Source organism: Typopeltis vanoorti, chromosome 19 (assembly GCF_054136105.1).
Source record: "Typopeltis vanoorti isolate ZY-2024b chromosome 19, IOZ_Tvanoo_1.0, whole genome shotgun sequence".
NCBI classification, from domain to species: Eukaryota; Metazoa; Arthropoda; class Arachnida; order Uropygi; family Thelyphonidae; genus Typopeltis; species Typopeltis vanoorti.
Window position 1 is genome coordinate 79,302,945 of NC_143567.1, and position 24,896 is coordinate 79,327,840.

Here is a 24,896-nt window from a genome sequence, read left to right on the forward strand (position 1 = left end):
AATAGTGTACCTTTGAAAAGAAAGAAAAGCCTCTCACAATAAGCTGCTATAAAAAAGGAGAACAACCTATCAAGCAAATAAAAGGATTTTTGTAACTTTTAGTTCCGCTATAACTAATCTAACCTTTCTTTCATGCTTACACGGTGATCAGAATACATTATGGAAAATTATGGAGACAACTACCATGTTAGAACAAAGCTTTAGTTTAATATAAACCAAAATTAACACTCAACGTTTCGACCTTCATATCAAGGTCATCATCTGGGGCATACACATATATACAGAGAAACAAGCTGCACTACAATCTACATGGTTTGCTAAAGTTACTGACAAACCATTGCAACAATTATTGGCCTGATCTCTAGTGAAGAAAAAAAAAAAAAACCTTTACTACATCAAAGCTAGAGTCCTATTATTATTATTATCTGTTGGGTTACAAAATTAAATTGGGCCAGAGAGCAACATGTATATATATATATATATATATATATATATATATGAAACGTACTATTAACTCGGGGTTGGGATATGTTCATTTTTTAAATTAACTGACTTAAACCCGAGAATTATAACACAATGACATTAATTTGAAAAAAACGCAACATTTTTATTATCTTTTCTATGTTCTTATCGCCTGAAGAAGTCATTTTTGACGAAACATGTTGCGTTTTTTTCAAATAAATGTCATTGTGTTATAATTCTCGGGTTTAAGTCAGTTAATTTAAAAAATGAATATATATATATATAAAACAAATAAATAAAACTGTGATTATACATATAAATTTCAACCAATTGGTATGGAATAGTTTCCAATAAAAGCTGAAAATTGCTAAAGTCCTAAAGTATGCTAGATATTAAGTAGGTTGAATATGTGCCATCCAAATTCTTGGAATTTTTATGCCACTATTATTGTTGAGATTAGGGTGGTTAATTAGAATTTCACAGGCTTCTTTAAATTTTCTTTCATACCAGGTTTTTGTATGATGTAAAGAGCAGGTACTTTTCCAATCAATTTGGTGTAGGGTGTTGAGAGTGTGATCTGAGAGACCTGCTTCATCAAAATTGTTATATTTAATGTGTCTTTTGTTTTCTCTTTTTTTTTCTTTACGGATAGGGATTGTACATCCTATTTCACCAATATAAGGTAAGTTACACGTGCAGTAGATGCAATAAACTCCAGGATGTGTCAATGGGAGGAGAGGATCCTTAGAGGAGTTAAATATGTTTTTTAATTTTATAGGTGTTTTAAAAGTGGCATTTGAGATTATAATGGTGTAGGATTCTATTGATTTTTTTTTGATAACCCTTTAATGTTGGGATGGCTATGGTTTTACTGTAATCTATATTCTTTTTTTGATGAAGTTTTATGAAGAACTTTATTAATAGTATTTTTTATAGCCATTATTTATAAATGTGTTGCTAATAATCTTTAATTCTTGTTTAAAAGCTTGTTGATTAGAACAAATTGTTATAGCTCTGTTTTTAAAGGTGTTAATGACTCCAAATTTTTGCAATGGGTGGTGATATGAGTTAGCATGTATATATTGGCCAGTATATGTCGGTTTACGGTAAACCATGAAGGATAGACTGCCTGAGGGAAGACATGTGACCAGTTTATCCAGAAACTGGAGCGTATTCTGATTTTCAATTTTGATAGTAAATTGTATGCATTCATGTTGTTTGTTCAGGTGGCTGAGGAATGTGTTTAAAGTAGCAGTAGCACCTAGAACTGTTAATAAAATGGATTTTATATACCACATAGAAAGAGGCATTAAGTCTCTTCCAATTAATATACCTGATAAAATTCAGTTAGAAACCAGCAATGTTGTGGATTAAAAGAAAACCTTATATAGCAATCGTACAAAAACAGAACAAGCAGCAATCAAGTCATTAACAGCTAATCAATATATAGTAATAACAAAATCGGACAAAGGTAATGCCACTGTAGTTCTTGACAGATCAACTTACACCCATCAGATGAATCAACTAGTGTCCGATAACAGCACCTATCAGCTTGTAAACTATAATCCAACTAACAGAATAAAGAAAAAACTTAAATCTAATTAAAAAATTAAATGAGAAATTACTTAAGTCCAGCACTTCTTGGCCATAAGACACTGTTAAAAAAACTTATACCCCATTATGCCCGTTCTCCCAGAATATACAGTGTTCCTAAAGTACAAAAACAAAACATTCCGCTTTGGCCAAATTGTTTGAAGAATAATTGTTTGAATATTTTATATACCACATCTACTACAATGTTGCTTAAATAAGTTGACAATGTTTTCATCAGAGGGAGCAAAACAAGAGGCTATCCCTGAAAGGTGGGTAAGAGTGCAGTTAGCAAGACTAGATTTTTCACTTGGAGAGTGGTAAATGAATGGAATGGGTTACCTCAGTCAGTTGTAACTGCTTGTCTGTTAATGGTTTCAAGGAGAAGTATGACAGATATTGTGTTGTGTTTTGGTTTCCCACGATGAGTCTTAGGACTCCACGGAAGTACCTTTGCAATAATAATAATAATAATTTTTCAGTCAGGACATCAAAATGGAATTTGGTTTAGATAAATGCACAATTTTATCTATTAAAAGAGGAAAAATTAATGACAATAGCAATTTTAATTTTGATCAAGAGAAATATATAAAAGCTGACGAACACTATAAACACCTAGGAATATTAGAAGCTAGTGATATTTTCCACTCGAAAGTTAAACAACAGGCAGCTGTAGAATACACCAAAAGAGTTAGAAATATTCTGAAAACAAAACTAAATGGATTAAACACAATTAAAGCAATGAATTCTTGGGTTATACTAGTGATCCAATACACACTGGACAAAAGAAGACCTGGACAAATTGGACCACAAAAAAAATTAATCATGCGCTATGCATCATGCATTACATCCACAAAGCGATTCTGATTGATTGTAACTACCAAAGAGAACAGGTGGATGGAATTTGCTGTAAGTGAGACTGACTGTGGAAGAAGAAGAAATTAGTTTAAATAAAAAGTTACATCGACAACAGCTCTGAGCAAATGCTTCAAGCAATTGCACAGAGGGACTTCTAAAAGCAACAGCAAACTAATCCGATTATAAAAAGGAACAGCAAAATAACTGATATGTGCACTGGAAAAATAAGCCCTTGCATGGCCAATACTGAGGAAAAAATCGACATGGCAATGGCTACAATATGGATATATTAAAAAAGAAACAGGATTTATTCTAGCAGCTCAAGAACAGGCATTACAAAATAATGCAATCAAAGCAAAAATTTTGAACATTAATGATAACAGCAAATGCAGATTATGCAATCAGAAAGATGAGACTGTAGAACATCTAAATCAGTGCCCACAGCAAGATTGCTAAAACTGATTATAAATAACACCATGATCAAGTGGCCAAAATAATTCGTTGGCATGTATGCAAAAAATATGGCTTTCCTACTTCTGACAAATTGTGGCAGCATAAAATAAAGACAGTGTTATATTTTGTTGTCATTGCATCTTTGGGTCTGCACCATTGTTACGTTTCTACCCTTGCTCATTGTTATATCTTTTATCTTTATCCCTTTATATTATTCTTTGCGTGATTTACTTTCTTATATATACTTTGGCTTCTATCTGCTATCTTTAACTTCATGTGTCCCTAAGTTGTCATCTTACTTGAATATGTGATCTTATCGCTTATCTAGCAAACTCCTCAAATTTTGGGCCCCCAGAAATACCTGTTCCCTGATCACTATAAGCTATCCTTACTCACTCAGGCAAATTTATTTACTGCACCAACCTGGGCCTTAAGGGTAGAGTTAAACTCAGGCCTAAGGATAGATATAGGGTATCAGGTGCTACTAATATCATTTACTATAATTCAGAAGCCTTAGGTTTTCTAGTTTATTTGCAGTCGTGCCCCTTTTCTCTCTTATTTGGGATATCCCTGCGCACATATATGATCACGGGTTTGAAATTTTATGAAGGGTCAGGGTCAGTCAGCATGGTCAGAAACACAGGCATGAAAATTATCAAACAATTTTAATGAATTCATTATTTAATATAATACAGGAACAAAACAATTAATTATACTAAATTAAACTCTTACTTTCCTCTCACTCTCTCGTTCTTAAAATTAAACATCGATTTCTAAATCTTTACAATTCAATTTTCTCAACTTATTTGACATTTTAGTTTACAACTCATTAGGCCAGCTAGGCATTTAGCACATAATATTTCCCTCGAGTGGATCACAACAAAATATCAAATAAACTAATAGCTCTTAAAATTATTATTCACATAAAGTTATTCACAGAAATTTCAATTCTTCATACTTCCTTTCATCACATATTTGAAACACACTATTTTCCGTACTGTTAGTCAACTTCTCTAAAAGGGGCTAGAACATATGAAAGTACTTATCTACACTGTTTCGGTTTCTCTCCGTCCTTCCTTCTTTGTGAAGAATCTGGCTATCTTGATTCTACCGCCACGTGGGATTCACGTGCTCTTCCTGAATCGGGCGCTGTTTCTTTGCTATGGATTTACGTCAATGCTTCTTCTCATTGATGGCCTACGTTCGATCTTGCCGTGCTCTGCGGTGGTGCCATGCTGGAACTTCTCGAAAGTCAGCTCTTAAAAATAAGAACTGAACCACGATGAACACTTGTAGCACACGGTGAGAATACAAGAACAAACAAAACGGGGGGGAGTTCTCTCCGTGTTGCGGGTTTTATTCGCTCCCCAAAAGTGCCACCTTTCCGAGTTTGATTTCTCCTATCATCCTGCCGATTGGTTGCCAACTGGGTGACCTCACCGATCCTCATATGGGGCTTTCTAATTCCGGGAATGTATGCATCATGAAATTTTTTCAGATGTAACACCCACGGTCGCTTACGCTGCTCTTGTAGCGTTTTGGCGACCTTTGCCCCATCCTGCCGAATTATTGGCATTCTTTTACTTGTAGAATATTACTGAAAATTTATCTTATAACTGCCCCTTTTTGTTGACTTATATTTACATTTGATATATAAATACATTCACTTCATTTTAAACAGTTCTAAATTTAATTTGCAAGATGTTATTTCCTTCAAAAACATAGTTACACTGCACTAAATGATAAGTATGCTTATTTAATTCATGTTTACTGTTAGACTCTGGAAGGGTGACACCTCATTTAGAGTGAGGTAGCCCGTTTCAGATCTAACAACAGTATTGGAAAATGAAACAGAAAAATTTCAACTGGGCTTTAGAATACTAATTGGCATTTGGAACACAATAGACCTAACATCACAATTATCAAACATCGACAGGTTTGGATTACTGATATCGCAGTACCCAGTGATAACAACATTAACAACAAAGAACTGGACAAAATGACTAAATATCGAGATCTGGCAATCGAAGTTGGCCCGCTTGGCTTAAACACACCAAAGTCATCCTAATAGTTATCGGTGCACTTGGTGCAATTTCAAAGAAGCTATCCAATTATTTACAGCAAATAAACATCAACGAAGTGACCTCATATGATCTACAAAAATCAGCATTACTTGGGACAGCCCATATTTTACAACACTACCTGACAGACTATTCTTAGATTCTTGGGTAGAATCTGAAATGTTCTGTATCAACAGTCAAATTGTTGTTTAAATGATATCTTGTTTTGACTGTGCATCAATTATGTGAATAAAGTAATAATAATAATAATAATAATAATAATAATAATAATATGTACATAATCACAAAATGTATCAAAATTATATATTGCAGTAGATCTGTTCTTTTTGTGTGGAATTTAATAAAATTTGGAATTGAGGATACACACAACAAGATGTCTAGATGATTTAACTGTGGTTTCGATCAGTTACATTTTTATAATAAAAAATAAGTAAAACTTTCAATCCAGAATCTCTGTTAAAATTTGTTTGTTTGGTGTGAAAAAAAAATTAAGTTAAAAATAAATCATTTTATGACTTAGGCAAAATTTTTAATGTTGTCGACCAATCTTTTCTTTTCATCCTAATGAAAAGAGTATAGTAGAATTTAGCAGTTAATGAATTCTATAATTTTTTTACATATGCTAACCATTATTTTATTCATAATAATCAATTATACATGTAAAAGATGTTAAATATACATTATTAAAAAATTCATTACAGATGGCTTCTGGTAAAACAATATGCTTATATGATGTCAAATGCAAGCGCCACTGTTGATATGCTGAACATAAAATCTTTCACATCTGATTTCTAAGTTAATCTTATTTGTAAGAGAAACCACTAGTGATAGGTACGTAAATTATTTTTGTGACTGTGTGAGTGAATGAATCATTTCCAACATTTCTTTAATCTTCTGGATATAGCTATTATATGAGATATGAAGCATTTTGTTTGATGCTAAATAATGTTATATTTTCCACTGAACTTGAACAGGAAGGTTAAACCATAGTTATGTGCTCTCTTTTTGAGTATATCTCTAATACCTTAGCCAAACTAGCCATAACATGGAATTCTACAAATTAATCTGTCTGGGGGAACATAAATCTACAAGCATAATTTATGGTGCTTGCAGAATAACGGTGGATGAGGTGACATCAGTTATTATAGCACATTATAATAGCAAATAAATTTACATTATATGGGGTATATATTGTGCAAACTTATATAAAATGGAACCATGAATCTTGAAAAAAAACAAAATTATGTCTACAGTACATATACCAAGCAATGGTACTGTTTTCAAAATAATGATAATGAATAATGTCACTATATAAGAAAGGGATTAATTATTATTATTATGATTATTATACAGACTCCTCTGGGGAGTCGAGGATTCATTGTGGTAGGGACCTCTACCAAGTCACATAATGACTGAATAGCTATCAGATCAGACTTTAAAAACATCCATTAACCTCTGACCGAGGTGAATGAAATAGTGAGACCAAATCCCATCCAGATTTAGTTTGACATCTATAAAATATAGACATCAAGTTAAATCTTTAAAGGTAACTGTGGCATAACTATAAATAATAAAGTACACGATAACCACAGTAATTAACTCGAATGAAATAATGGTACAAATATTTCATACTGAAATTAACAGTACATCATCATCAGTGTAGAACAAACAGTTCAAAGGAATGGAATACAAAGTACATAACAGTCGGTGGATTATCCATTAAAAATTGTTGCTGTGTGCTAGAAATTAATATTAATAAAATATTCTAGTAGTAAGACTTATACGTTGGTTAGACATAACTGGTAATTAGTTTACGGAATTAACAACGCATATAAAGTATATTAATTAAAGGTAACTTTAATGAATAACTTCTATATTTCGGCAATGTCACATTGCCATCTTCAGGAACATAAAGATATGGTATGTGCACTCAGGAACTAACACATACTGCCTAACCATATCGCCAACAACGTAAGACTGGATGTAGTCGGTGTTCTCACTAAAGCCAAACCTCCAAAATCCAACTTATCCAAAAACGAATATACAGCCCTACAAGAATTGAAAAACAACAAAAAAATAGTAATCACCAAAGCTGATAAGGGAAGCGCTGCTGTGGTACTCAATCAAAAAGACTACAAAGGTAAGCTAAATTCTTTAGTACTAGACCGTACTACTTACCTCCCCACTGAATATAATCCGACAAGCTCTCAGATTAGAACTATCCACAGACTCCTTAAGAAAGTCACTTCTTGGCCTGTGGAAGTCACCAACAAACTTAAACCTTATAACTCTAGACCCCCCCCCCCCGATTATATGGACTCCCAAAAATACATAAACAAAATGTGCCATTGCGTCCCATAGTGAATGGCATTGATTCCCCCACATATAAATTAGCTAAACATTTAGCCAAAATGCTCACACACTACACTGGCAACACACCATCACACATAAAAAACTCAGCCCACTTTAAGCCAGTATAGAAAACCTCACACTCCAACACACTGACATAATGGTCAGTTTTGACGTCTCCTCCCTATTCACTAATGTCCCACTCAAAGAAACCCTTGAGCTCATCCAAGCCAAGTTTCTTCCCGATATCTCAGCCCTATTTCAGTTCACAATGAACTCAGGCTATTTCGTTTGGCAAGGAAAGTTCTACAAACAGATAGAGGGGACAGCCATGGGTTCACCACTTTCCCCACCCTTGGCCAATTTCTTTATGGAGACATTTGAAGAGAAAGCCTTAAACTCCACCCCACAAAAACCCACTATTTGGCTTCGTTATGTGGATGATGTGTTTGCTATTTGGCCACATGGCTCAGACACACTCCACTCCTTCCTAACACACTTAAACAACCAACACCCCAGAGTCCAGTTCACCTTAGAAAAAGAGGAAAACAACACCCTCCCCTTCCTAGACACTTTAATCACCCGCCAGCTTGATGGATCTTTGGTTTTCTCTGTTTACAGAAAACCCACCCACACTGGCAGATACATTCACCAGCAATCCCACCCCCCCCCTCACAACAATATGGGGTGATAAAAACACTATATAACAGGGCAAAATTAATCTGCTCAGATGACAAGGCCCTGACTAATGAACTAAACCACATCCTCAACACTTTCTTAGCCAATGGCTATAACCCCAAAAAAATCCAAAAAATACTAAAACCTGTAAACCACAACCCCCCTCCACAATAAAGATTACACCAAGTCTATCACCATCCCCTACATCCAGGGCACCTCTGAGAAAATAACCAATATCCTCAAAAAATATGACCTTGCTTCCTGTTACAGACCATATAAAAAGTTGGCATCCCTTATCCGCTCTACCAAAGACCAACCACTTCCCCTAGACCTACCTGGTGTATACCAGGTCCTTTGCAGCTGCAAACTGTCCTACTTTGGCCAAACAGGCAGAACAACAAATATCAGGATTTCAGAACACCAAGACTACATCCGGTTTCACCAGTACAGCCGCTCTGGGCTGGCAGACCATGCCTTGGATACCCACCATAAAATTCGTTGGTAGAAAACAAAAATAATTCATTGCAGCAAGTTTAAATATGAAAGATTATTCAAAGAATCTTCAGCAGCTCTAAAAAACGTTCCTAACCTCAACAAATTTGGGTGCATGAAACTGCCCCAAATTTGGGAGACTTTCATTATGAGAACTTCAGCCCAACTGCCAAGACTATCAAATTAGCCTGCAAGAGGGCACCATTAGGACTTTAGGAACAATATTAGTTTCTTGCTTTCTTCCTCATTTGCTTTGTGTTAGTTCCTGAGTGCACATACCATATCTTTATGTTCCTGAAGATGGCAATGTGACATTGCCGAAATATAGAAGTTATTCATTAAAGTTACCTTTAATTAATATACTTTATATGCGTTGTTAATTCCGTAAACTAATTACCAGTTATTAATAAAATATTATTAAATAATTCTTAAAAACTAGCACGTGGTAATAATTTTTAATTGATAAAATTTTTATTTTTAATTAATTTTTAATTAATTGCCACCGACTGTTATGTACTTTGTATTCCATTCCTTTGAACTGTTTGTTCTACAATGATGATGTACTATTAATTTCAGTACGAAATATTTGTACCTTTATTTCATTAAAGTTAATTACTGTGGTTATAGTGTAATTTATTATTTGTAACCAGTTCGTGGAACACAAGTGTTCTAGGAAACACCGGTTAAGAACCACTGATCTAACCTATAGTCCATCCAAGGTAGTAATACTGATGTACCATAGGTTTATGTGAATGATTTCAAAATACTTATAATTGTATTGAAAGATAAACAGGCCAAGTTGGTCTTTCCATTATAAAAAATGTTTACTCCTCAATATCTCATGTAACAAGAACAACGAAACAACAATCACTAAAATCTGCATAATTTAATATTCTGTATGAATGCTTTAATTTTAATATTCAAATAAGTAGTACTTGAATAATGAAACACAGAATTTCAGCTATAAAAATGCCACCAGAACTGGAAGGGACTAGCTGGATGTGCCACTGCCCTGCAACTGAATGCTAAAGATCACCCATAGAATGATATAATAGTTCAAAAAAGGATCATTGGTGTCAATGATGGATTAGTTTTTTTTTTTTTTTCGTCTTATCAAATAAGATTCAGAGTTCGATTAGTATGAATATAAGTGGTCAAAAGTTTTTGCAGGAAAAAAAGTAAATATATTTCTAAATTAAGACAACTGTCATCTCTACAACATATCTTAGCAAGCCCACAGTAGCTCTCCTTCTGACACTGGCATCTAATCTGAAATGTCTACAAAGCCTACTTTAAGAATTTCAACTTAAAATTTAAATCAGATAAAAATAATAATAATTACCGATGCCAATGCTTTCCCTAAAGCATCTCCTGTTTGTGATGGTTGTTGACTTCCCCTTGTAATAAGGGTATCTGAAGAGTTAAGACCAGTAGTGGTTGTGGATCCCTGGCCATATAAAGGAGAAGGTGCTGTATGGGGCACAGTAGGAGTATGGCTGGACGGGCCCCGGAAGCTGGACATTGGTGGAAGACTGCTGGCCATCATGGAGGGGTCATGATTGGGAGACACTGTGGGATAACCCTTAAAAAGAAGAAATGAGCATGATATTGCTTTCAAATGCACTGCTCTTCTATAAATTAAATCTACCATTTTTCTTTTACATTTATTTCTTCCATAAGAACAACCCAACAGCTAGAAATTAACTAAACTTACTTGAAGGAAGTTACCTACCTCCACCTGCTACTATTCTCTGCAAGCAGATGGAGAAAGGCTATGTGTCTGGATGCTAAAATGTGACTGGCACTTTGCTGTCTTGGGGTTATATACCTTCAGAGATGCTCAGAAACATAACAAATAACGGTCACGGCTAATAGCAGGATACAGCCTTCTGTATTCTGCTGCCTTTGAGAATTCTAAAATCTAGGAATGGGAGGGGAGGGGAGGGATCAGCTACAGACAACAGAACAGGATGACTACAAAAGTCTCAAGACACTTTTATAAAAGAACCAAATTTTAACAAGAATGATAATCAACATTCTTCAAATCTTCAGACTGCCTAGAATTCCAAAACTATGGTTAACACTAATCTCTACAACGAAAAGAATGAAAATTACATCAGCTAATAACTACTGGAAAGTATAAGTAACTTCAATACAAAAAAAAAAGAACATAATGCTTTTTAAGAACTCTAGGCTAAATTCAATAACCCACAGGTCAACCAATGAGTGAATACATTAATATCACATTACACCTTAGCATCAAGTCCAAATGTAAGGTTTAATAACTAGATGTCAGAAATTTTCTAACTGGCTAATGTAATTATTTATTTAACTGAACTTTGATTTTTGATTTACACTCGGGTCTCTTTTTATGCGGTAGATACGTTCCACAGAAAACTGCATATAATACATTAGGGATACATTCCATAATTTTCTAAAACTGCATAAAAAGTTTATAAAAATTCAGGAAAATAAGAATGCCTAAGTTTGTTTTAAAGAGTCATTCATTTAATTTTATTAAAAAGTAACAATTTATTTTTACACTTTTTCATCAGAATTATCGTCGCTATTAGACAATATTCAGCAACGTTTGCAAACTAGTGTGAAATCACTTTCATCACCAGAAGAGATAGTCAGCACATCAAATTGGCATGGTAAAGGCAATGGTTCTTCACAAACAGAATTAGCTTCATCCTCATTCTATGCTGATTATTTTCTTCTGACAATGTAATCAGTGATTAAACTTTGCAGTGATGATTTTACTAATTTTTTATACAGCTTGCAATAATCAGACATACAATTCTGCAGCTCATGTTGGGATTTAAAGGCTTGTTCAGAATTTGTGTCATTAACAAGAAAATGATTTTCCAATTTATTGCACAGTTGAAGACCTCGAATTATATTTGCAGTGAGGGGGAAACAGGCTTTTCTTTCGCTTCACTATCGTTTTCTGGATCTTCCACGATATCTAAAGTTAATCGATATCCAATAATATCATCGTCACTTAAGGCATTATCCACAAGTAATTCATCTACATCATTCTGGCTAAATGTATCAAAACCTTCTCCACCAATTTCATGTGCCAAAGTAATGATTTCAGTTGATAATGTAGATGTTTGAACGGTTGCACTGTTTGCAACGCATCCAAGCCAAGCTGCTTTCCAGTAGGCATTTAAAGTTTATGATTTAAGCAGTCCAAAATATAAAATTTTTTCCAAACGTCAGTTACTGTTAATGATTCATTTTCTAGTTGATCCAATATAAATTGAAAGTGTGCTTAATGTAATATTTTTTTAAAAATGGCAATCATGCCTTGATCTAATAGGTGAATAATGCTTGTTATATTGGGTGGAAAAAAATGCTACCTGCACATTTGGATATTCTAAATGCAGATGACTTGGTGCATTGTCAACAATTAATAAAACTTTAAAATCGAGAGCTTTTTTCTTTATATATGTTTCCACTTATGGTACAAAGCAATTATTGAATCATTCGGTAAATGCAGCAGTTGTTACTCAGGCCTTTGTATTAGCCATCCAATGTAAAGGCAGCTGTTTTAGATCTTTGCCTTTTAGGGCACGTGGTCTTAGAGATCGATTTACTAGGAGGGGGTTTCAACATTCGATCCCCTGATGCATTGCTACAAAGTAACAATGTTACTTGAACTTCGCTTGCTTTAAACCCACTTGCTTTTTTCTCAGACTTTGCGATGTAAGTTTGACTAGGCATTTTCTTCCAAAACAATCCTGTTTCGTCCATTTTTAATAATTTGGATAACTTCTCTTGAAAATATTTGGCTGCTTCTTCATATGCTGCTGCAACCTCACCTGTAATCTTCATGTTATGAAGTGCATTCCTTTTTAAAAACCCTGTTAGCCATCCTTTCTTAACCAAAAATTCTTTATCAGCCTGAGAAGCGGAAGTAGATGGCTCCAATTGCTCCATCTGTTCATAAAACTGAAGAGCTTTTTGATTAATTAAGCGCCTCCGTAGCGCAATTGGAAGAACGACAGTACATTGCGCCCTTCGATTGGAATAGGCCTAAGTTCGATTCTCATCATGACGGGAGGAATCTTTATGTGGACTTTTTCAATAGAAGGTGAGTTAGCCGATCTCATACGGAGGTAGCAGGGTTTTTCCTCCCCGAAACTTGGGTTTTTCATCCCGCATACAGACAAATCGGCTCTTCAGAACACACGCAATTTACAGACAAAAAATACTAGTTGTGGTGGCAGGCGGTAGATGGCATTGATGGAGATGATTGGTAGTAGAGGTTCAGTGTAGTGGTGGAGAGAGTTGTATAGTGGGTGTCCTCCCGCGATGAGTCTTCAGACTCCTTGCAGGTGTCACGAATAATAATAATAATAATAATAATAATAATAATAATAATAACTTATAGGAATTCTTCTTTGAGTTAATTCTTCAATCCAAATTATGAGCGCTCGTTCTGTTTTTTCTAATAAAGCATCTATTGAGTGCGATGATAATTTGGCAATTTGTTTTGTGCCAGAAATGACAGATTTTCTTATTGCCACTTCATTCTTTTTAATTGCTCTTATAGTAGATTCGCCTAAATTAAAATGTTTATCAATCACCGTAGATCCCTCTCCTTTTGCTAAGCGATCTAAAATTGCAATTTTCATTTCTAAAGAAATTGCTTTTCTTTGGTGCTTTTTTTTCTCCATTGGGCCAAATTAAATCCCCAAAATAAAAATTAGCAAAATTTAGACTTACGATAATGAAAAGATAAACACTTACTCACATGCAAAATTAAACTTCACAGACACTCACTGCTTACACATTACTCACATTATGCCAGAATGTGCTGCAATACGCTGTTCATAATGTACAACGAGGAAACTCCAAATTTGCATGAAATATGCACTGCATAACTTCAAAACAGCATAAAAAGAGACCCAAGTGTATTTTATTTATTTATGTTTTATTTTTGTTCTAACCACAAGAAGGTAAGTGGGTTAATTAGTTTTAGACATTATGCAGCTTGCAATGGCATGGTGCTAGTTGCTTTAATGTAGTGTGCGTATATATATTCCTGAAGATGCAAATCTGAAAACATAGAATTTTAATGTTATGAAAGGTTTTTTATTTTATTTTATTATCATTATATTTTTAAAACTCTCTTTTGTAGTATCTAGTACAATGATTGTTTCTGTTGCCACTGGGATTGCTGTTCTTTTAGTTCTGGCTCAGGGTGAAGATTACATTTGCAGTAGAAATACAAGCTAACAGTTTTCAGTGACAAAAATCTGAACCTACTTAAAAACACTAAGTTTTGATACTGAAAGAATAATAAAAGATTGTCAAGTCATCTGCACAGAGGATATTACTTACAGTTGGAAGAAGTTGTTCTGTTATTGAGTTACCTTTGACAGCAAATAACATGACATAATACAGAACCTTGTAGGACTACCTCCTCTTGGAGAAAGGGTCAAGAGAAGACAGATCCCATCCAGCTTGGAAGATTCAGTTAGATATAAAGTTTTTAATAAAGGAGGGGGGGGGGGTTCTCTCTCTCTCTCTCTGAGAACAAAGCTGTGTAGATTTTTTAATATGCCAAACAAAACAAACACCAATGGTGCTTCCAGTTAGATTAAATGATCTCATGCAGAATGATGTCTTCAAAAGCCAGTCATGTCTTGGGGGGGGGGGGGCAAGGGTGCCCCCCCCCTCAAAAAAAAACAAAAAAAAAAAAAAACTCCATAAAAGATGAGGGTTAAACAATTTTTGTCCAAGATCTTGCACAAGTAGCTGATCACAGCAATTAGACAATAATTTGGTATTTTGGAATCCTTATGTTAATAAGTGCCTTTTGATAGGATTTTGGAAATTAATTTTCAGAGAAAATTTTGTTGATTAAGTAGAGCAGTTGAACCATGAAGGATAGTGAAAGATTCTTAACCATCTCATAACGGATGTCATCTGGCCCTTGGCTGACAAAAGCAAAAGCAGTTTTTAGTTCTTTCTTGAATGACCAATGATCTGTTGTAATCTGCCAGACTGCTTGAAGAGAACAGAATTGGATACTTTCTCATTTTGCTTTTTTAGAAGCAGGAATTTGGGGGTGTAAGAGGATGCTGACAATGTTTTGGCAAAACTCTCTCCAAGAGTATCTGTAATTGCACATCAATGCTGTGCCAGGATCAAAAGAGAATGGTAGTTGGGTAGAAAATCCCCCCCACCCCAAACCTCTTCAGTGTTTGATGATCTGGTGCTAGATGTAAATTGGACCCATGAGTCCTTTTGGCTCTGATGATGGATGTTGTATTCACACAATTTTTGTAGAGAAAATTGAAATAATATTTTAATGATGTACATATATGGAAAACAAATGCAAACAATAAGTATTTTAGAAAATATGGTTTCTTGCTGTATATCTATATTATTTATTTAATTAGATTTTATTTAGCTTTTTTTTTATATTTTTATTCTGTGAAATTAATATTTTGTATTTTACAGATCAGTAAGTTCCCAAATCTCTGTTTATTACTTAACCCCCCCCTTACCTAGATACTACCAATTCTGTAGAAGGAATATTATTTTTTTTACAAAACTGTGATAGAGTGGTTAGGGAGTAAAGGCACCTAATTGAAGAATGTTTATTTCTTTTTTTGTAACCGTTAACTATTTTTTGCACATTTAAGACACTGACTCAGATATCACACACACACACACATTTTTTTTTTTTTTTTTAACTAAACTAATTCAGAAGATGAGGAGCTTTCAATTATAGGATACTGGTGTATTTTGGAAATGACTCCACCTTTCCTACATAGCAAAGATATTTTGAAGGCTATTATTGTTTTACAGGGCTAGTTTAAGACTATATGTGCAATGAAATACTAGCCTTCAACTCATTTCCCAATACTAGTATTTTATGAAATGAATAAATTTTAAAATTGATATTTGATAATACGAGAGTGTACTGAAAAGTTGTGATAATCACCATGAAAGCATTGAGGTAGAACCATGTTAACTTACACATTATTCTACATATTCCCCATGAAGCATTATACACTTGTTACAATACTGCTGTATGATTTGCAATCCTCTGAGAAAATAAAAAGTCTTTCCCTTGTTGCAGAAATCAGTCATTTTTGTTCTAGGTATTTATCAGAATTTTCAGTCCCCCCCCCCCTCCATACCTGTCTTCTTGATTGGAAAAAAAAATGCACAGGTGCATGCTCCCAAAGTGAAATACTTATACACAGTTACATAATTCTCTTATTAACAATTCAAAAATATACTGTAAACAGAAATATTAGCCTTAATTGTCAGCTCAATCATTCAAATAATTAGTCTGGTTGAAAGTGATTAATGTATCTGCTCTCCAACCACATAGCAAATTAATTCTCACAAGAGAATTATTAACTATGTATTTCACATTAAGTATACATGCACCTATACAGTCTCACAGAGGATTATTTAAATTCCCCATTAAGAGCATGATGGCAACTGTGATATGTCATCAAGGTTATCTTGGTGTATCTATACTGGGTGGTACATATAGACAGAATGCTGTAATAAGTGATGTTACTGAGAAGCAAATGGCAACTGTCTCTATGTCAGTATTGAGTTGGATTTGTTGGAAAGGAGGGGGGGGGGTATAGTTTCCCACAAAGGATGACAACTCCTCTATCTCCTATGGGCAGGTCAATCTCATCTCCTGTGCTATCGAATGACAGAGATACTGCAATACAGAATCCTCACCATGTTTCAAATAGGTCTCCTGTAGACAGAAGCATACTGGCTTATATTTATGCAAGACAGTATTGATAATATTAGTGTTTTGGCAGAATCCACTACAACTCCATGTAGAAAATTATTAATTATCTATATTTTGGTGAATCCATCTGACTTCTAGTTTTGGGAGGTTTTGCTTCTGTCAGTTTTGGATTTTTCCTTTTTTTGGGTGGAATTGTGGATGGCCAATGTCCATGCTGTCCTCTTCAGGAAAAGTATCCCAGATGTCATCAAATTCAACTCTGTTCAGGATACCATGTATTTCTATGGTTTTATTTTCCTCTGGGAAGACAGAGGTATCCATCCACTCCAGCAGTAGGTCTGGAGGCTAGTCCTTAATTCATTGAGTAGCATGGTCCATTATTTATTTATTTTTTCTTAAGTAGAAGTTTTGAAGTAGTAGAATGATAAATGTGTTTTCAAGAGTGAAGCCATATACCTTTTTTTTTCTCTGATATGCACTACAGAGATTATGAGTTAATCATGCGTTTCAGGGATGATGTAACTATTAGAACATGGGAGAGTCATACATATCAATGTCTTCTTAACTATATTATATATATATATTTAATGCCTTCATAAGAGGGTTTACCAATAGATACAAATGTAGTATACTTCCACTTTGACTCTTAATATGGTACATTTTACTCTGTTGGAACAATGAGAAAGTAATTCAAAAGATCAAGAGATCTTTTGAATTACTTTCTCGTTGTTCCAACTCTGACACATTTGGGAATAGGTTGGATGATTTCCCATGCATGGCTCACTGAATGTTTTACTTCAGCAATGATTATTTTAATGCTCATTACTGCCAGATCAGGAACAGATGGCAGAGCCATGACAGGCGACCTGAGTATGATTTTATTTCTAATACTCCAAGCAGTACAAAAGGCTTGAAATGTAGAGCTTAAGAGGGAAGCTGAAATACCTAGCTTTCACTGATGTTGCAGGTTTCAAGGTAACACCTTGAAACCTGGTGTTATATGTAAGAATGATCCCACACTCCTGGTTGGTACCAGGATACATATGAGATTTCTTCATGTGGATCACTCCTTGAGCTTTTAATTTTCAGAGCAGATCTCCTAATCAGAAACATCAACAAGATTGTACTGAGAAATCACTTCTTGGAAAGGTGTCAAAGTTTTGTGAACAATTTCCATGATTTCACAGTCCCCTGAATGTTGCTTGGAGACGCTGCTCTGAATGTTTCTGGAAAGATGTTTCAAATAAATTATCTCCTGAGCAGAGTTTCCAGACAGATTTTAGGGATCTGCCAACTGAATAAAGAAAAGAAAGTGACATATTCTCGATAGGATGCTCACCACATAATTAGGAGAGTAGCTACATTAGCAGACGTCTCAGATGTCTTATGGTTTTTGTTTTTGCTGATCAGTTGTTGTTGATACAGTTGGGGTTATTGAGAGCCCCTGATGTGCCTGAGGATGAAAGACTTATGTCATATGAGTGGATCTCGACTGCTTGGCCAGCAGGATCAATCGGCTAGTAGGCTTGCCTGCAAGGGCCATGAAGAGGAGATTTACTGCAACACCATTATTCTTTGCAAATAAGACAATGATACTGGTTGGACCATCCAGGATTGTCCATATGGCTGAAGCAGAGGCCAAAACAGTGCAAGATAACAGGAAGGTAAAAGGTAAAAAGATCTCAATAGAAATAGTGTGAAAAATATAGAAGAAAAGAATAGCAACAGATGAAATATGCACTTCCTAGTAATGGCCAGTACCATTACTAGGAGGTGTCCCTACACCACGAACAGGTGTCCCACATGGATGTGGGTCACCTGTTTCACATCCATGGATATAGGATTCATCTAACAACACAATTACTCAAATACCTTACACACAGCTTTGGACATATAGCTGTTTCCAGTTATATCTATAACTGGAAACAGCTTTATGTTTCCCTTTATGAATTCTCTTGGATTTTTTTTTTTTTTGCTCTGGTAGTCGAGATCCTTTCATACTGTGTTTTTCTATTTTTCTAACCTGCATTTTATAATACTTGTGCATCTGATCATCATTTACTATCTCATATCCATTAAGATTGGGGGGGGGGGGACCTCACCCCTACCAAACACATCCCTCAGTGGCAGATGAGGAAACCCAAGTGGGTTGCTCCAAATAATGAATAAGAGCTGTGGACCAAAGGCACACTTCAGAACCATAGACAGCAGAAGTGCTGTAGACCACTGTAAAGATGCCAGTAAGTAGAAGAAAAAGTACCCCCCCCCCCAAGTCCTGCACAGCTCTTTGCAATCCCATAGAGGAAGGTAGACCACCATCTGGAAATTCGATCCTATTTATGATTCTTTCAACACTAACACTCAAACTCTGTCCTCAGACTCCGATATTGATTTCCTGTTTCGAGAACTGCAAAATGTAAAGTTTGATATCCTTGCTATTTGTGAAACTCGAAAAAGCTGTGAATTACCAGCAAAATGGAACAATGCAACCAAATCTTCCAGGAAGCTTCAGGTAATGTTACAAGGGTTGGAGGAGTTGGCTCATCATAAATGAAAAGCTAACTAAAAATATTATTTCTTGCACAATCCATTCTGAATGACCAGGAACACTAAAATTAAAAATAGGAGAATCAGTAACAATAAAAATAATAGTAGTCTATGCATCTACTTTTATTTAGCTGATCTTTTTTTTCTTTATGCATCTACTTCAACAGTTGATAAAGAAGAAATAGAAAACTTCTATGAACACCTACGAGAAACATTACAGAAGAAAACAACATACACTATAGTGTGTGGGGATTTCAATGCAAAGTTCAATACAGGATCTAGTGAAGAAAAATACATTGGAACATGGAGGAAAGGGGAAAGAAATGAATGAGGCAAACTCCTAGCAGAATTTGTTGAAGCAGAAAGGCTTTACATTATGAATAGTTTTTTTAAAAGGAGAACTGGAAAAAGATGGACTTGGTAATCTCCAAATTGAAACACAAAAAATGAAATTGATTTCATTGTAACAAATTGCAAAAGAATAGTAAAAAATGTTGAAGCCACTGGAAAAATCTACTGTGGTATCATTCAGACCACCATCTAATAAGAGCCACCCTCAAAATACATAGAAAGAATGAAGAATGTATATGAGCACAGTCCAACTAAAAACAGACAAATTCAATAAATTTAGGAAAAAAGTGGAAGAAACTGACTAGAAATTAAAAAACAACATTGATGAAGATTTAACGAATTTTAATAATCATTTATTGAATTGCAAAGAAAGAGTCTCCTATGAAATTCCTCCTAAGACTAGGGAATGCCTATCAGCAAGAATGACAGAACTATTGAAGAAAAGAAGAAAGCTGAGAGATACAGAAAAAGACCATTTAGAATATAAAATTATCTGTAAACAACTGAGGGAATATCAAAGATGACTTTAATATATATAAAATGACAAAATTAGAAGCAGCAGCTAGGCTCTGCAGTAGCCTAAAAAAAAAGTAGAAAAAAAATAAGTCTAAAGCAACCACTACCATCATTTTATTATTTTTTCTATTTCATGGAAAAAACAATAAAATTGTTTATGAAAACCCTACTCATCTAAACAAGTAGTCACAGCTCCAGTACTAGATGAAAATTTGGAAAAGTTGGAAATACCATCTGTACTATCTGAAGAAGTAAAAATGGCTATCCCCCATATGAAAACTGACCGATCACCAGGAATTGACGATATAAAATCTGATGAATTAAAAAACTGTAGACAAGTACTCTTTAAAGCTCTAGCAGAAAGATTTGTTTGATATATACAATTACGGAAAGCACCTACTGAATGGAAAACATCAAAGACCATAATTCTGTATAATAAAGGTAATAAAGAAGACATCAGTAATTACAGACCATGTATCCATTATCACACACACATAAAATATTCGCCAGAGTGATTCTAAACAGAATACAAACAAACCTCCATCAATGAAAATAGCTGCAAAGAACAGGCCAGTTTCAAAAGAGGCTTTTCGACAATAGACCACATTCAAACTATTACTCAACTAACAGAAAGATGTAGAGAATACCCAATGCCACTTTTTCTTTTTATAGATTTTAAAAAGGCATTTGACACTGCTGAACGTAAAGCAGTATTAGCTTTAATAGAACAAAGAGTAGAAATAGCATACATATCTAGCTCATAAAAGATATTTACAAAGAAGGCATAACAAATATCACTCTTTTCAGTCACCTAATAAAAATTAACTTAAGTAGAAGAGTATGTCAGGGTGATGTCTTATCATCTGATCTTTTCACATCTACTCGGGACAGCATCATTCAAAAAATTAACATGAAAGGTGGAATAAACATTGATGGTGAAATATTAAATATTCTATTATTTGTTGAAGATGTGGTATTAAAATCTCACTCCCCCGAACTCTTAGAATCAATGCTGAATGATATAAGCCAAAAAATTGGATTGGAAATACATCCTGACAAAACAAGACGGATGAAAAATGAATACTGTAAAGATTATACAATCACTCTAGAATCCCACACCATTGAAAAAGTTGAAGATTACATCTACCTTGTACAATCTATAAAAACGAATAATGACATATTAAAATAAAATAGCAAGGAGATAAAGAGCTATTTGGATGGCTTTCAACAAAATAAAGTCAACAAAACAGATATAGAAATAAGAGCACATCTTTTCAATAGTCACCAGCATTAAGTTATGGCAGTGATTCATGGAACACAACTTTAAAAGAAGAACACAGCTTAATAATAACTCAACATGCAATAGAAAGAAGAATGTGCAATACAAATAAAATAGACCACAGAAATCAGGAAGAACTCTGAACTTAAAGATGTAATAAAAGCAATCTACAACAGCTAAAGTAGATGGGCAGGACATCTCACCAGAATGAGCGACAACAGATGGACAGTCAAAGTAACAAATTGGTGTCTGAGAGATACCAAAAGGAAACCTGGAAGACCAGCCTTAAGGTGGGAAGACCCAATGATCAAGAAAGTTGGAAGAAAATGGAGAAGAAAGGCTCAAGGAAGGAATAGCTGGACTCTTTACGACCTGCAGTCATGGAAAAATCCTGACTGAAATCACTTGTCCATCAAGGTAATCCATTAAGAACTTCTTTTATCTATAATTCCAACCAAACCAAATCTGTCAGATTACAGGCAGATATCCTTCAATTGCAACTTTCCAAATTGGATCTAATGTACAGTATTTAGTAGACACAGAAGTGGATTCTTGTTCTCAATTCCTCAAACACTTTTTCTTTTCTCAAAAGTAGCAGGCAGAGCTCTTGTAGTGCAGAGCTCTTCTAATCTTGAAGATTGACAATAGACAGCCATTTTCCCCTATTAGGAATCAAATTAACAGGATTTGCTGATTCTGGAGATTTAAAAATTCAGAAATTCTGAGCCATGACATGAGAGCTTACCATATTTCATTTCAATTCTTAATATAATGCTAAACGATGGCTGGCACGATTTTTCACTGACATCCTACAGACTGGAAACATCCCTCGATCATTCAAACGAACTAAAATAATTGCCATTCTAAAGCCTGGAAATCAAATGACCTTCTACAAAATTATTGACCCTTTGGCTTACTAAGCACAAACTTATGAATTACTAGAGCACTTCCTACATAATAGGATTAGCCCAAAATACTCGAAAGGATTCTCCATGAACTCTGACCTAAATGGAGCTGCTCAGATCAAATTCTCTCTCTCTTACTTCATAATAGAGGTGGGCTTCCAGCAGTAGCAAAAAACATCTGTGGTGTTCATCGACCTTACTGTTGTATATATGATACAGTCTGGAGGCAAGGACTACTCTGTAAACCCCTTTGTGAAATTCCCTGTCAGATCACTACTCGCCTTATAGAAAACATGCTTACCAACAAGAAGAACACTCCGAGTTATTATGGAAATTCTACCAGTGAGCAAAGGAAGCCAAATAATGGCCTGCCACAAAGCTCAGTGCTAGCTCTGCTATTATTCTCTTTATATGTGGCCAATATGCTCAATACAAACTCCAAAAAGTTCAGATATGCTGATGACTGGGCTATAGCAGCTAGACATAAATTTATCGAAATGATGGAAGAAATCCTAACTACCAATGTGAACTATTTGGAAAATATTTTAGCAAATGAAGACTCAAGTCTAGTGTAACCAAAACAGAAAAACCAAAAGCATATATCATATGCTAAATAAATAAATCAGAAGAAAAAGTCTCTAGAATAAAGAATACAGGAAGAAAAGGAAAGAAATGAGTAAGAATGAAAAGGGCCAGTACCATCACTGGGAGTTCCCCCTCCACCACGAACAAATTTTAGAAACAGAAGGGATCAATTAGGCAATTATAAGAAAAATAAAAGACCATCATAATTAATAAATTCCCCAAAAAAATTTTTTTTTACTTGCCAATGGGCAGGTTTTTGTATTTCTACTTTTTGAAACATCCTCATATATTTTCTTGCTTTGTTTCAAGAGCATATATCTATAGATATTTTGCACTTATCAATCCTTAAAATTAACAAGCACATATAGAACCATGAATTATGGGGGGGGGGGGGGTCTCACAGATGCAGAAATTAGCATTTGCATCCATAGTGATGAAGAACTAGAGGAACTTTTTTCTAAGCCTTTCTCTGACCACTTCCAAATTAGTCAACCTCTGTCAAGGAGATTGAGGAGTTTTCTCCGTAAAAGTCAGGTTTATAATCCCGTGACTGAAGAAAATTGTTTGTACAACTCATCTTATTCCAGGCTTATATAATGGGTTAGGGACTAGGAGATGGAAGCAGTTGTCTGCCTGTAGTCTCTTCCCTGGCTGTAAATAAAATCATAGATAACCTTGGGCAAGCTATATGTGATTGGCTAAAGGTGGAGATTTGATTCCCCCCAGTTTCTAAGAAGTTAGTTCAGACTAAATGCCCTGCACAGTTCCTTTGATGAATAAAAGGTGTTAGCAGATTTAGGGTAAGTGATACAGTGAATATGCAAACTGCTAAATGTCAAAATGGCATTCATAATACAGCAAAAAGCATGGTGTTGTTTGGGTGTGCACGATTTCAAGATACAAGATACCCAGTAATTATTTGGAATTACTAAGTATTTTGCAATAATAATTTTCCATAGCAAGATTGTTACACATGGAGATCATTTGCATCATCAAATTTCTGATATGTATCCAAAATGGGTGTATGTACAGGATACTACACATCATCATGTGTCATCTCTGTCCAGGAGGTTGACTACCATGATGTGATTCACGATTGACTAATGATGTAAGGATAATGTGGTGAGGACTTTATCTCTTCCAAATTGCTGTAAGTATTTATGGCTGTAAATCTGTGTGTTCACGGGGTCAGTTTGCCTGTTCTGAGGATGAAAAACCCGAGTTTTCAGGTGAAAAAACTCTCTACCTCTGTATGAGACCAGCTAACTCACCTTTAGCTGAAAGAAACAAGATGAAGGTTCCTCACGTCATAGATGGGAATTGAACCAAAGTCTTTCCAATCAAAGGATGTCGTCTATACCAACTGAGCAATGGAGGCTCTATACTACATATATCAGCCACTGAATTAGAATCCTTTATGCAGATGTATGTGACCATCTCATGTCAAAAGAGAACAGATAAAGGTTCCTCACATCATGGATGGGAATTGAATCAGTCTTTCCAACCAAAGGGCTTCGTCTATACCGATTGAGCTATGGAGGCTCTATACCACACATACCTACCACTGAATTAGAAACCTTTATGCAGATGTACATAACCATCACTTACACTCACTCTTAAATGAATACCTCACATATATCTGAAGTGATCATGTGTGTGTGTGTATTAATCTTTCATCCAATGCTTTGATATGCTTAATGTAATTACACATCTGCAGGTGATATATAACATTCATTTTCTAGAATATTACTCTAACTCAATGAACAAATGTCTTGATCTCAAGTAAAATTCAATGTAAGATAACAGAAATTATAAACAAAAATCAAAAGCTACATAAATTAAACATGTAAGAAATGTAAGAATAACATGTAAGAAAGTTTTAAAGTGAATAAAAGTTGAGCAGCTCTCAGATGTAAACTGTAGACTAAAATACAGAAATATTATTGAAAAGAAAATGAAAGAGTTTGAGAACAGGAATCAAACCTTGGAGATTCAGTGGCAAACTC

General features: G+C 34.8%; 1 protein-coding gene across 3 annotated transcripts in view; it reads right to left on the bottom strand.

Moving 5' to 3' along the window:
* Window positions 1–24,896, bottom strand: part of LOC150096281 (transcription factor 12-like) — a 620,086-nt gene that overhangs the window by 221,812 nt on the left and 373,378 nt on the right. For all 3 annotated transcript variants that reach the window (XR_016549910.1, XM_090408842.1, XM_090408843.1), the window contains one exon: window positions 10,306–10,545. Coding sequence is in view for 2 of the 3 variants with exons in the window: in XM_090408842.1 (XP_090264968.1) it covers window positions 10,306–10,545 (240 nt within the window). In the remaining variant the exon portion in view is untranslated. The remainder of the gene's footprint in view (window positions 1–10,305; window positions 10,546–24,896) is intronic.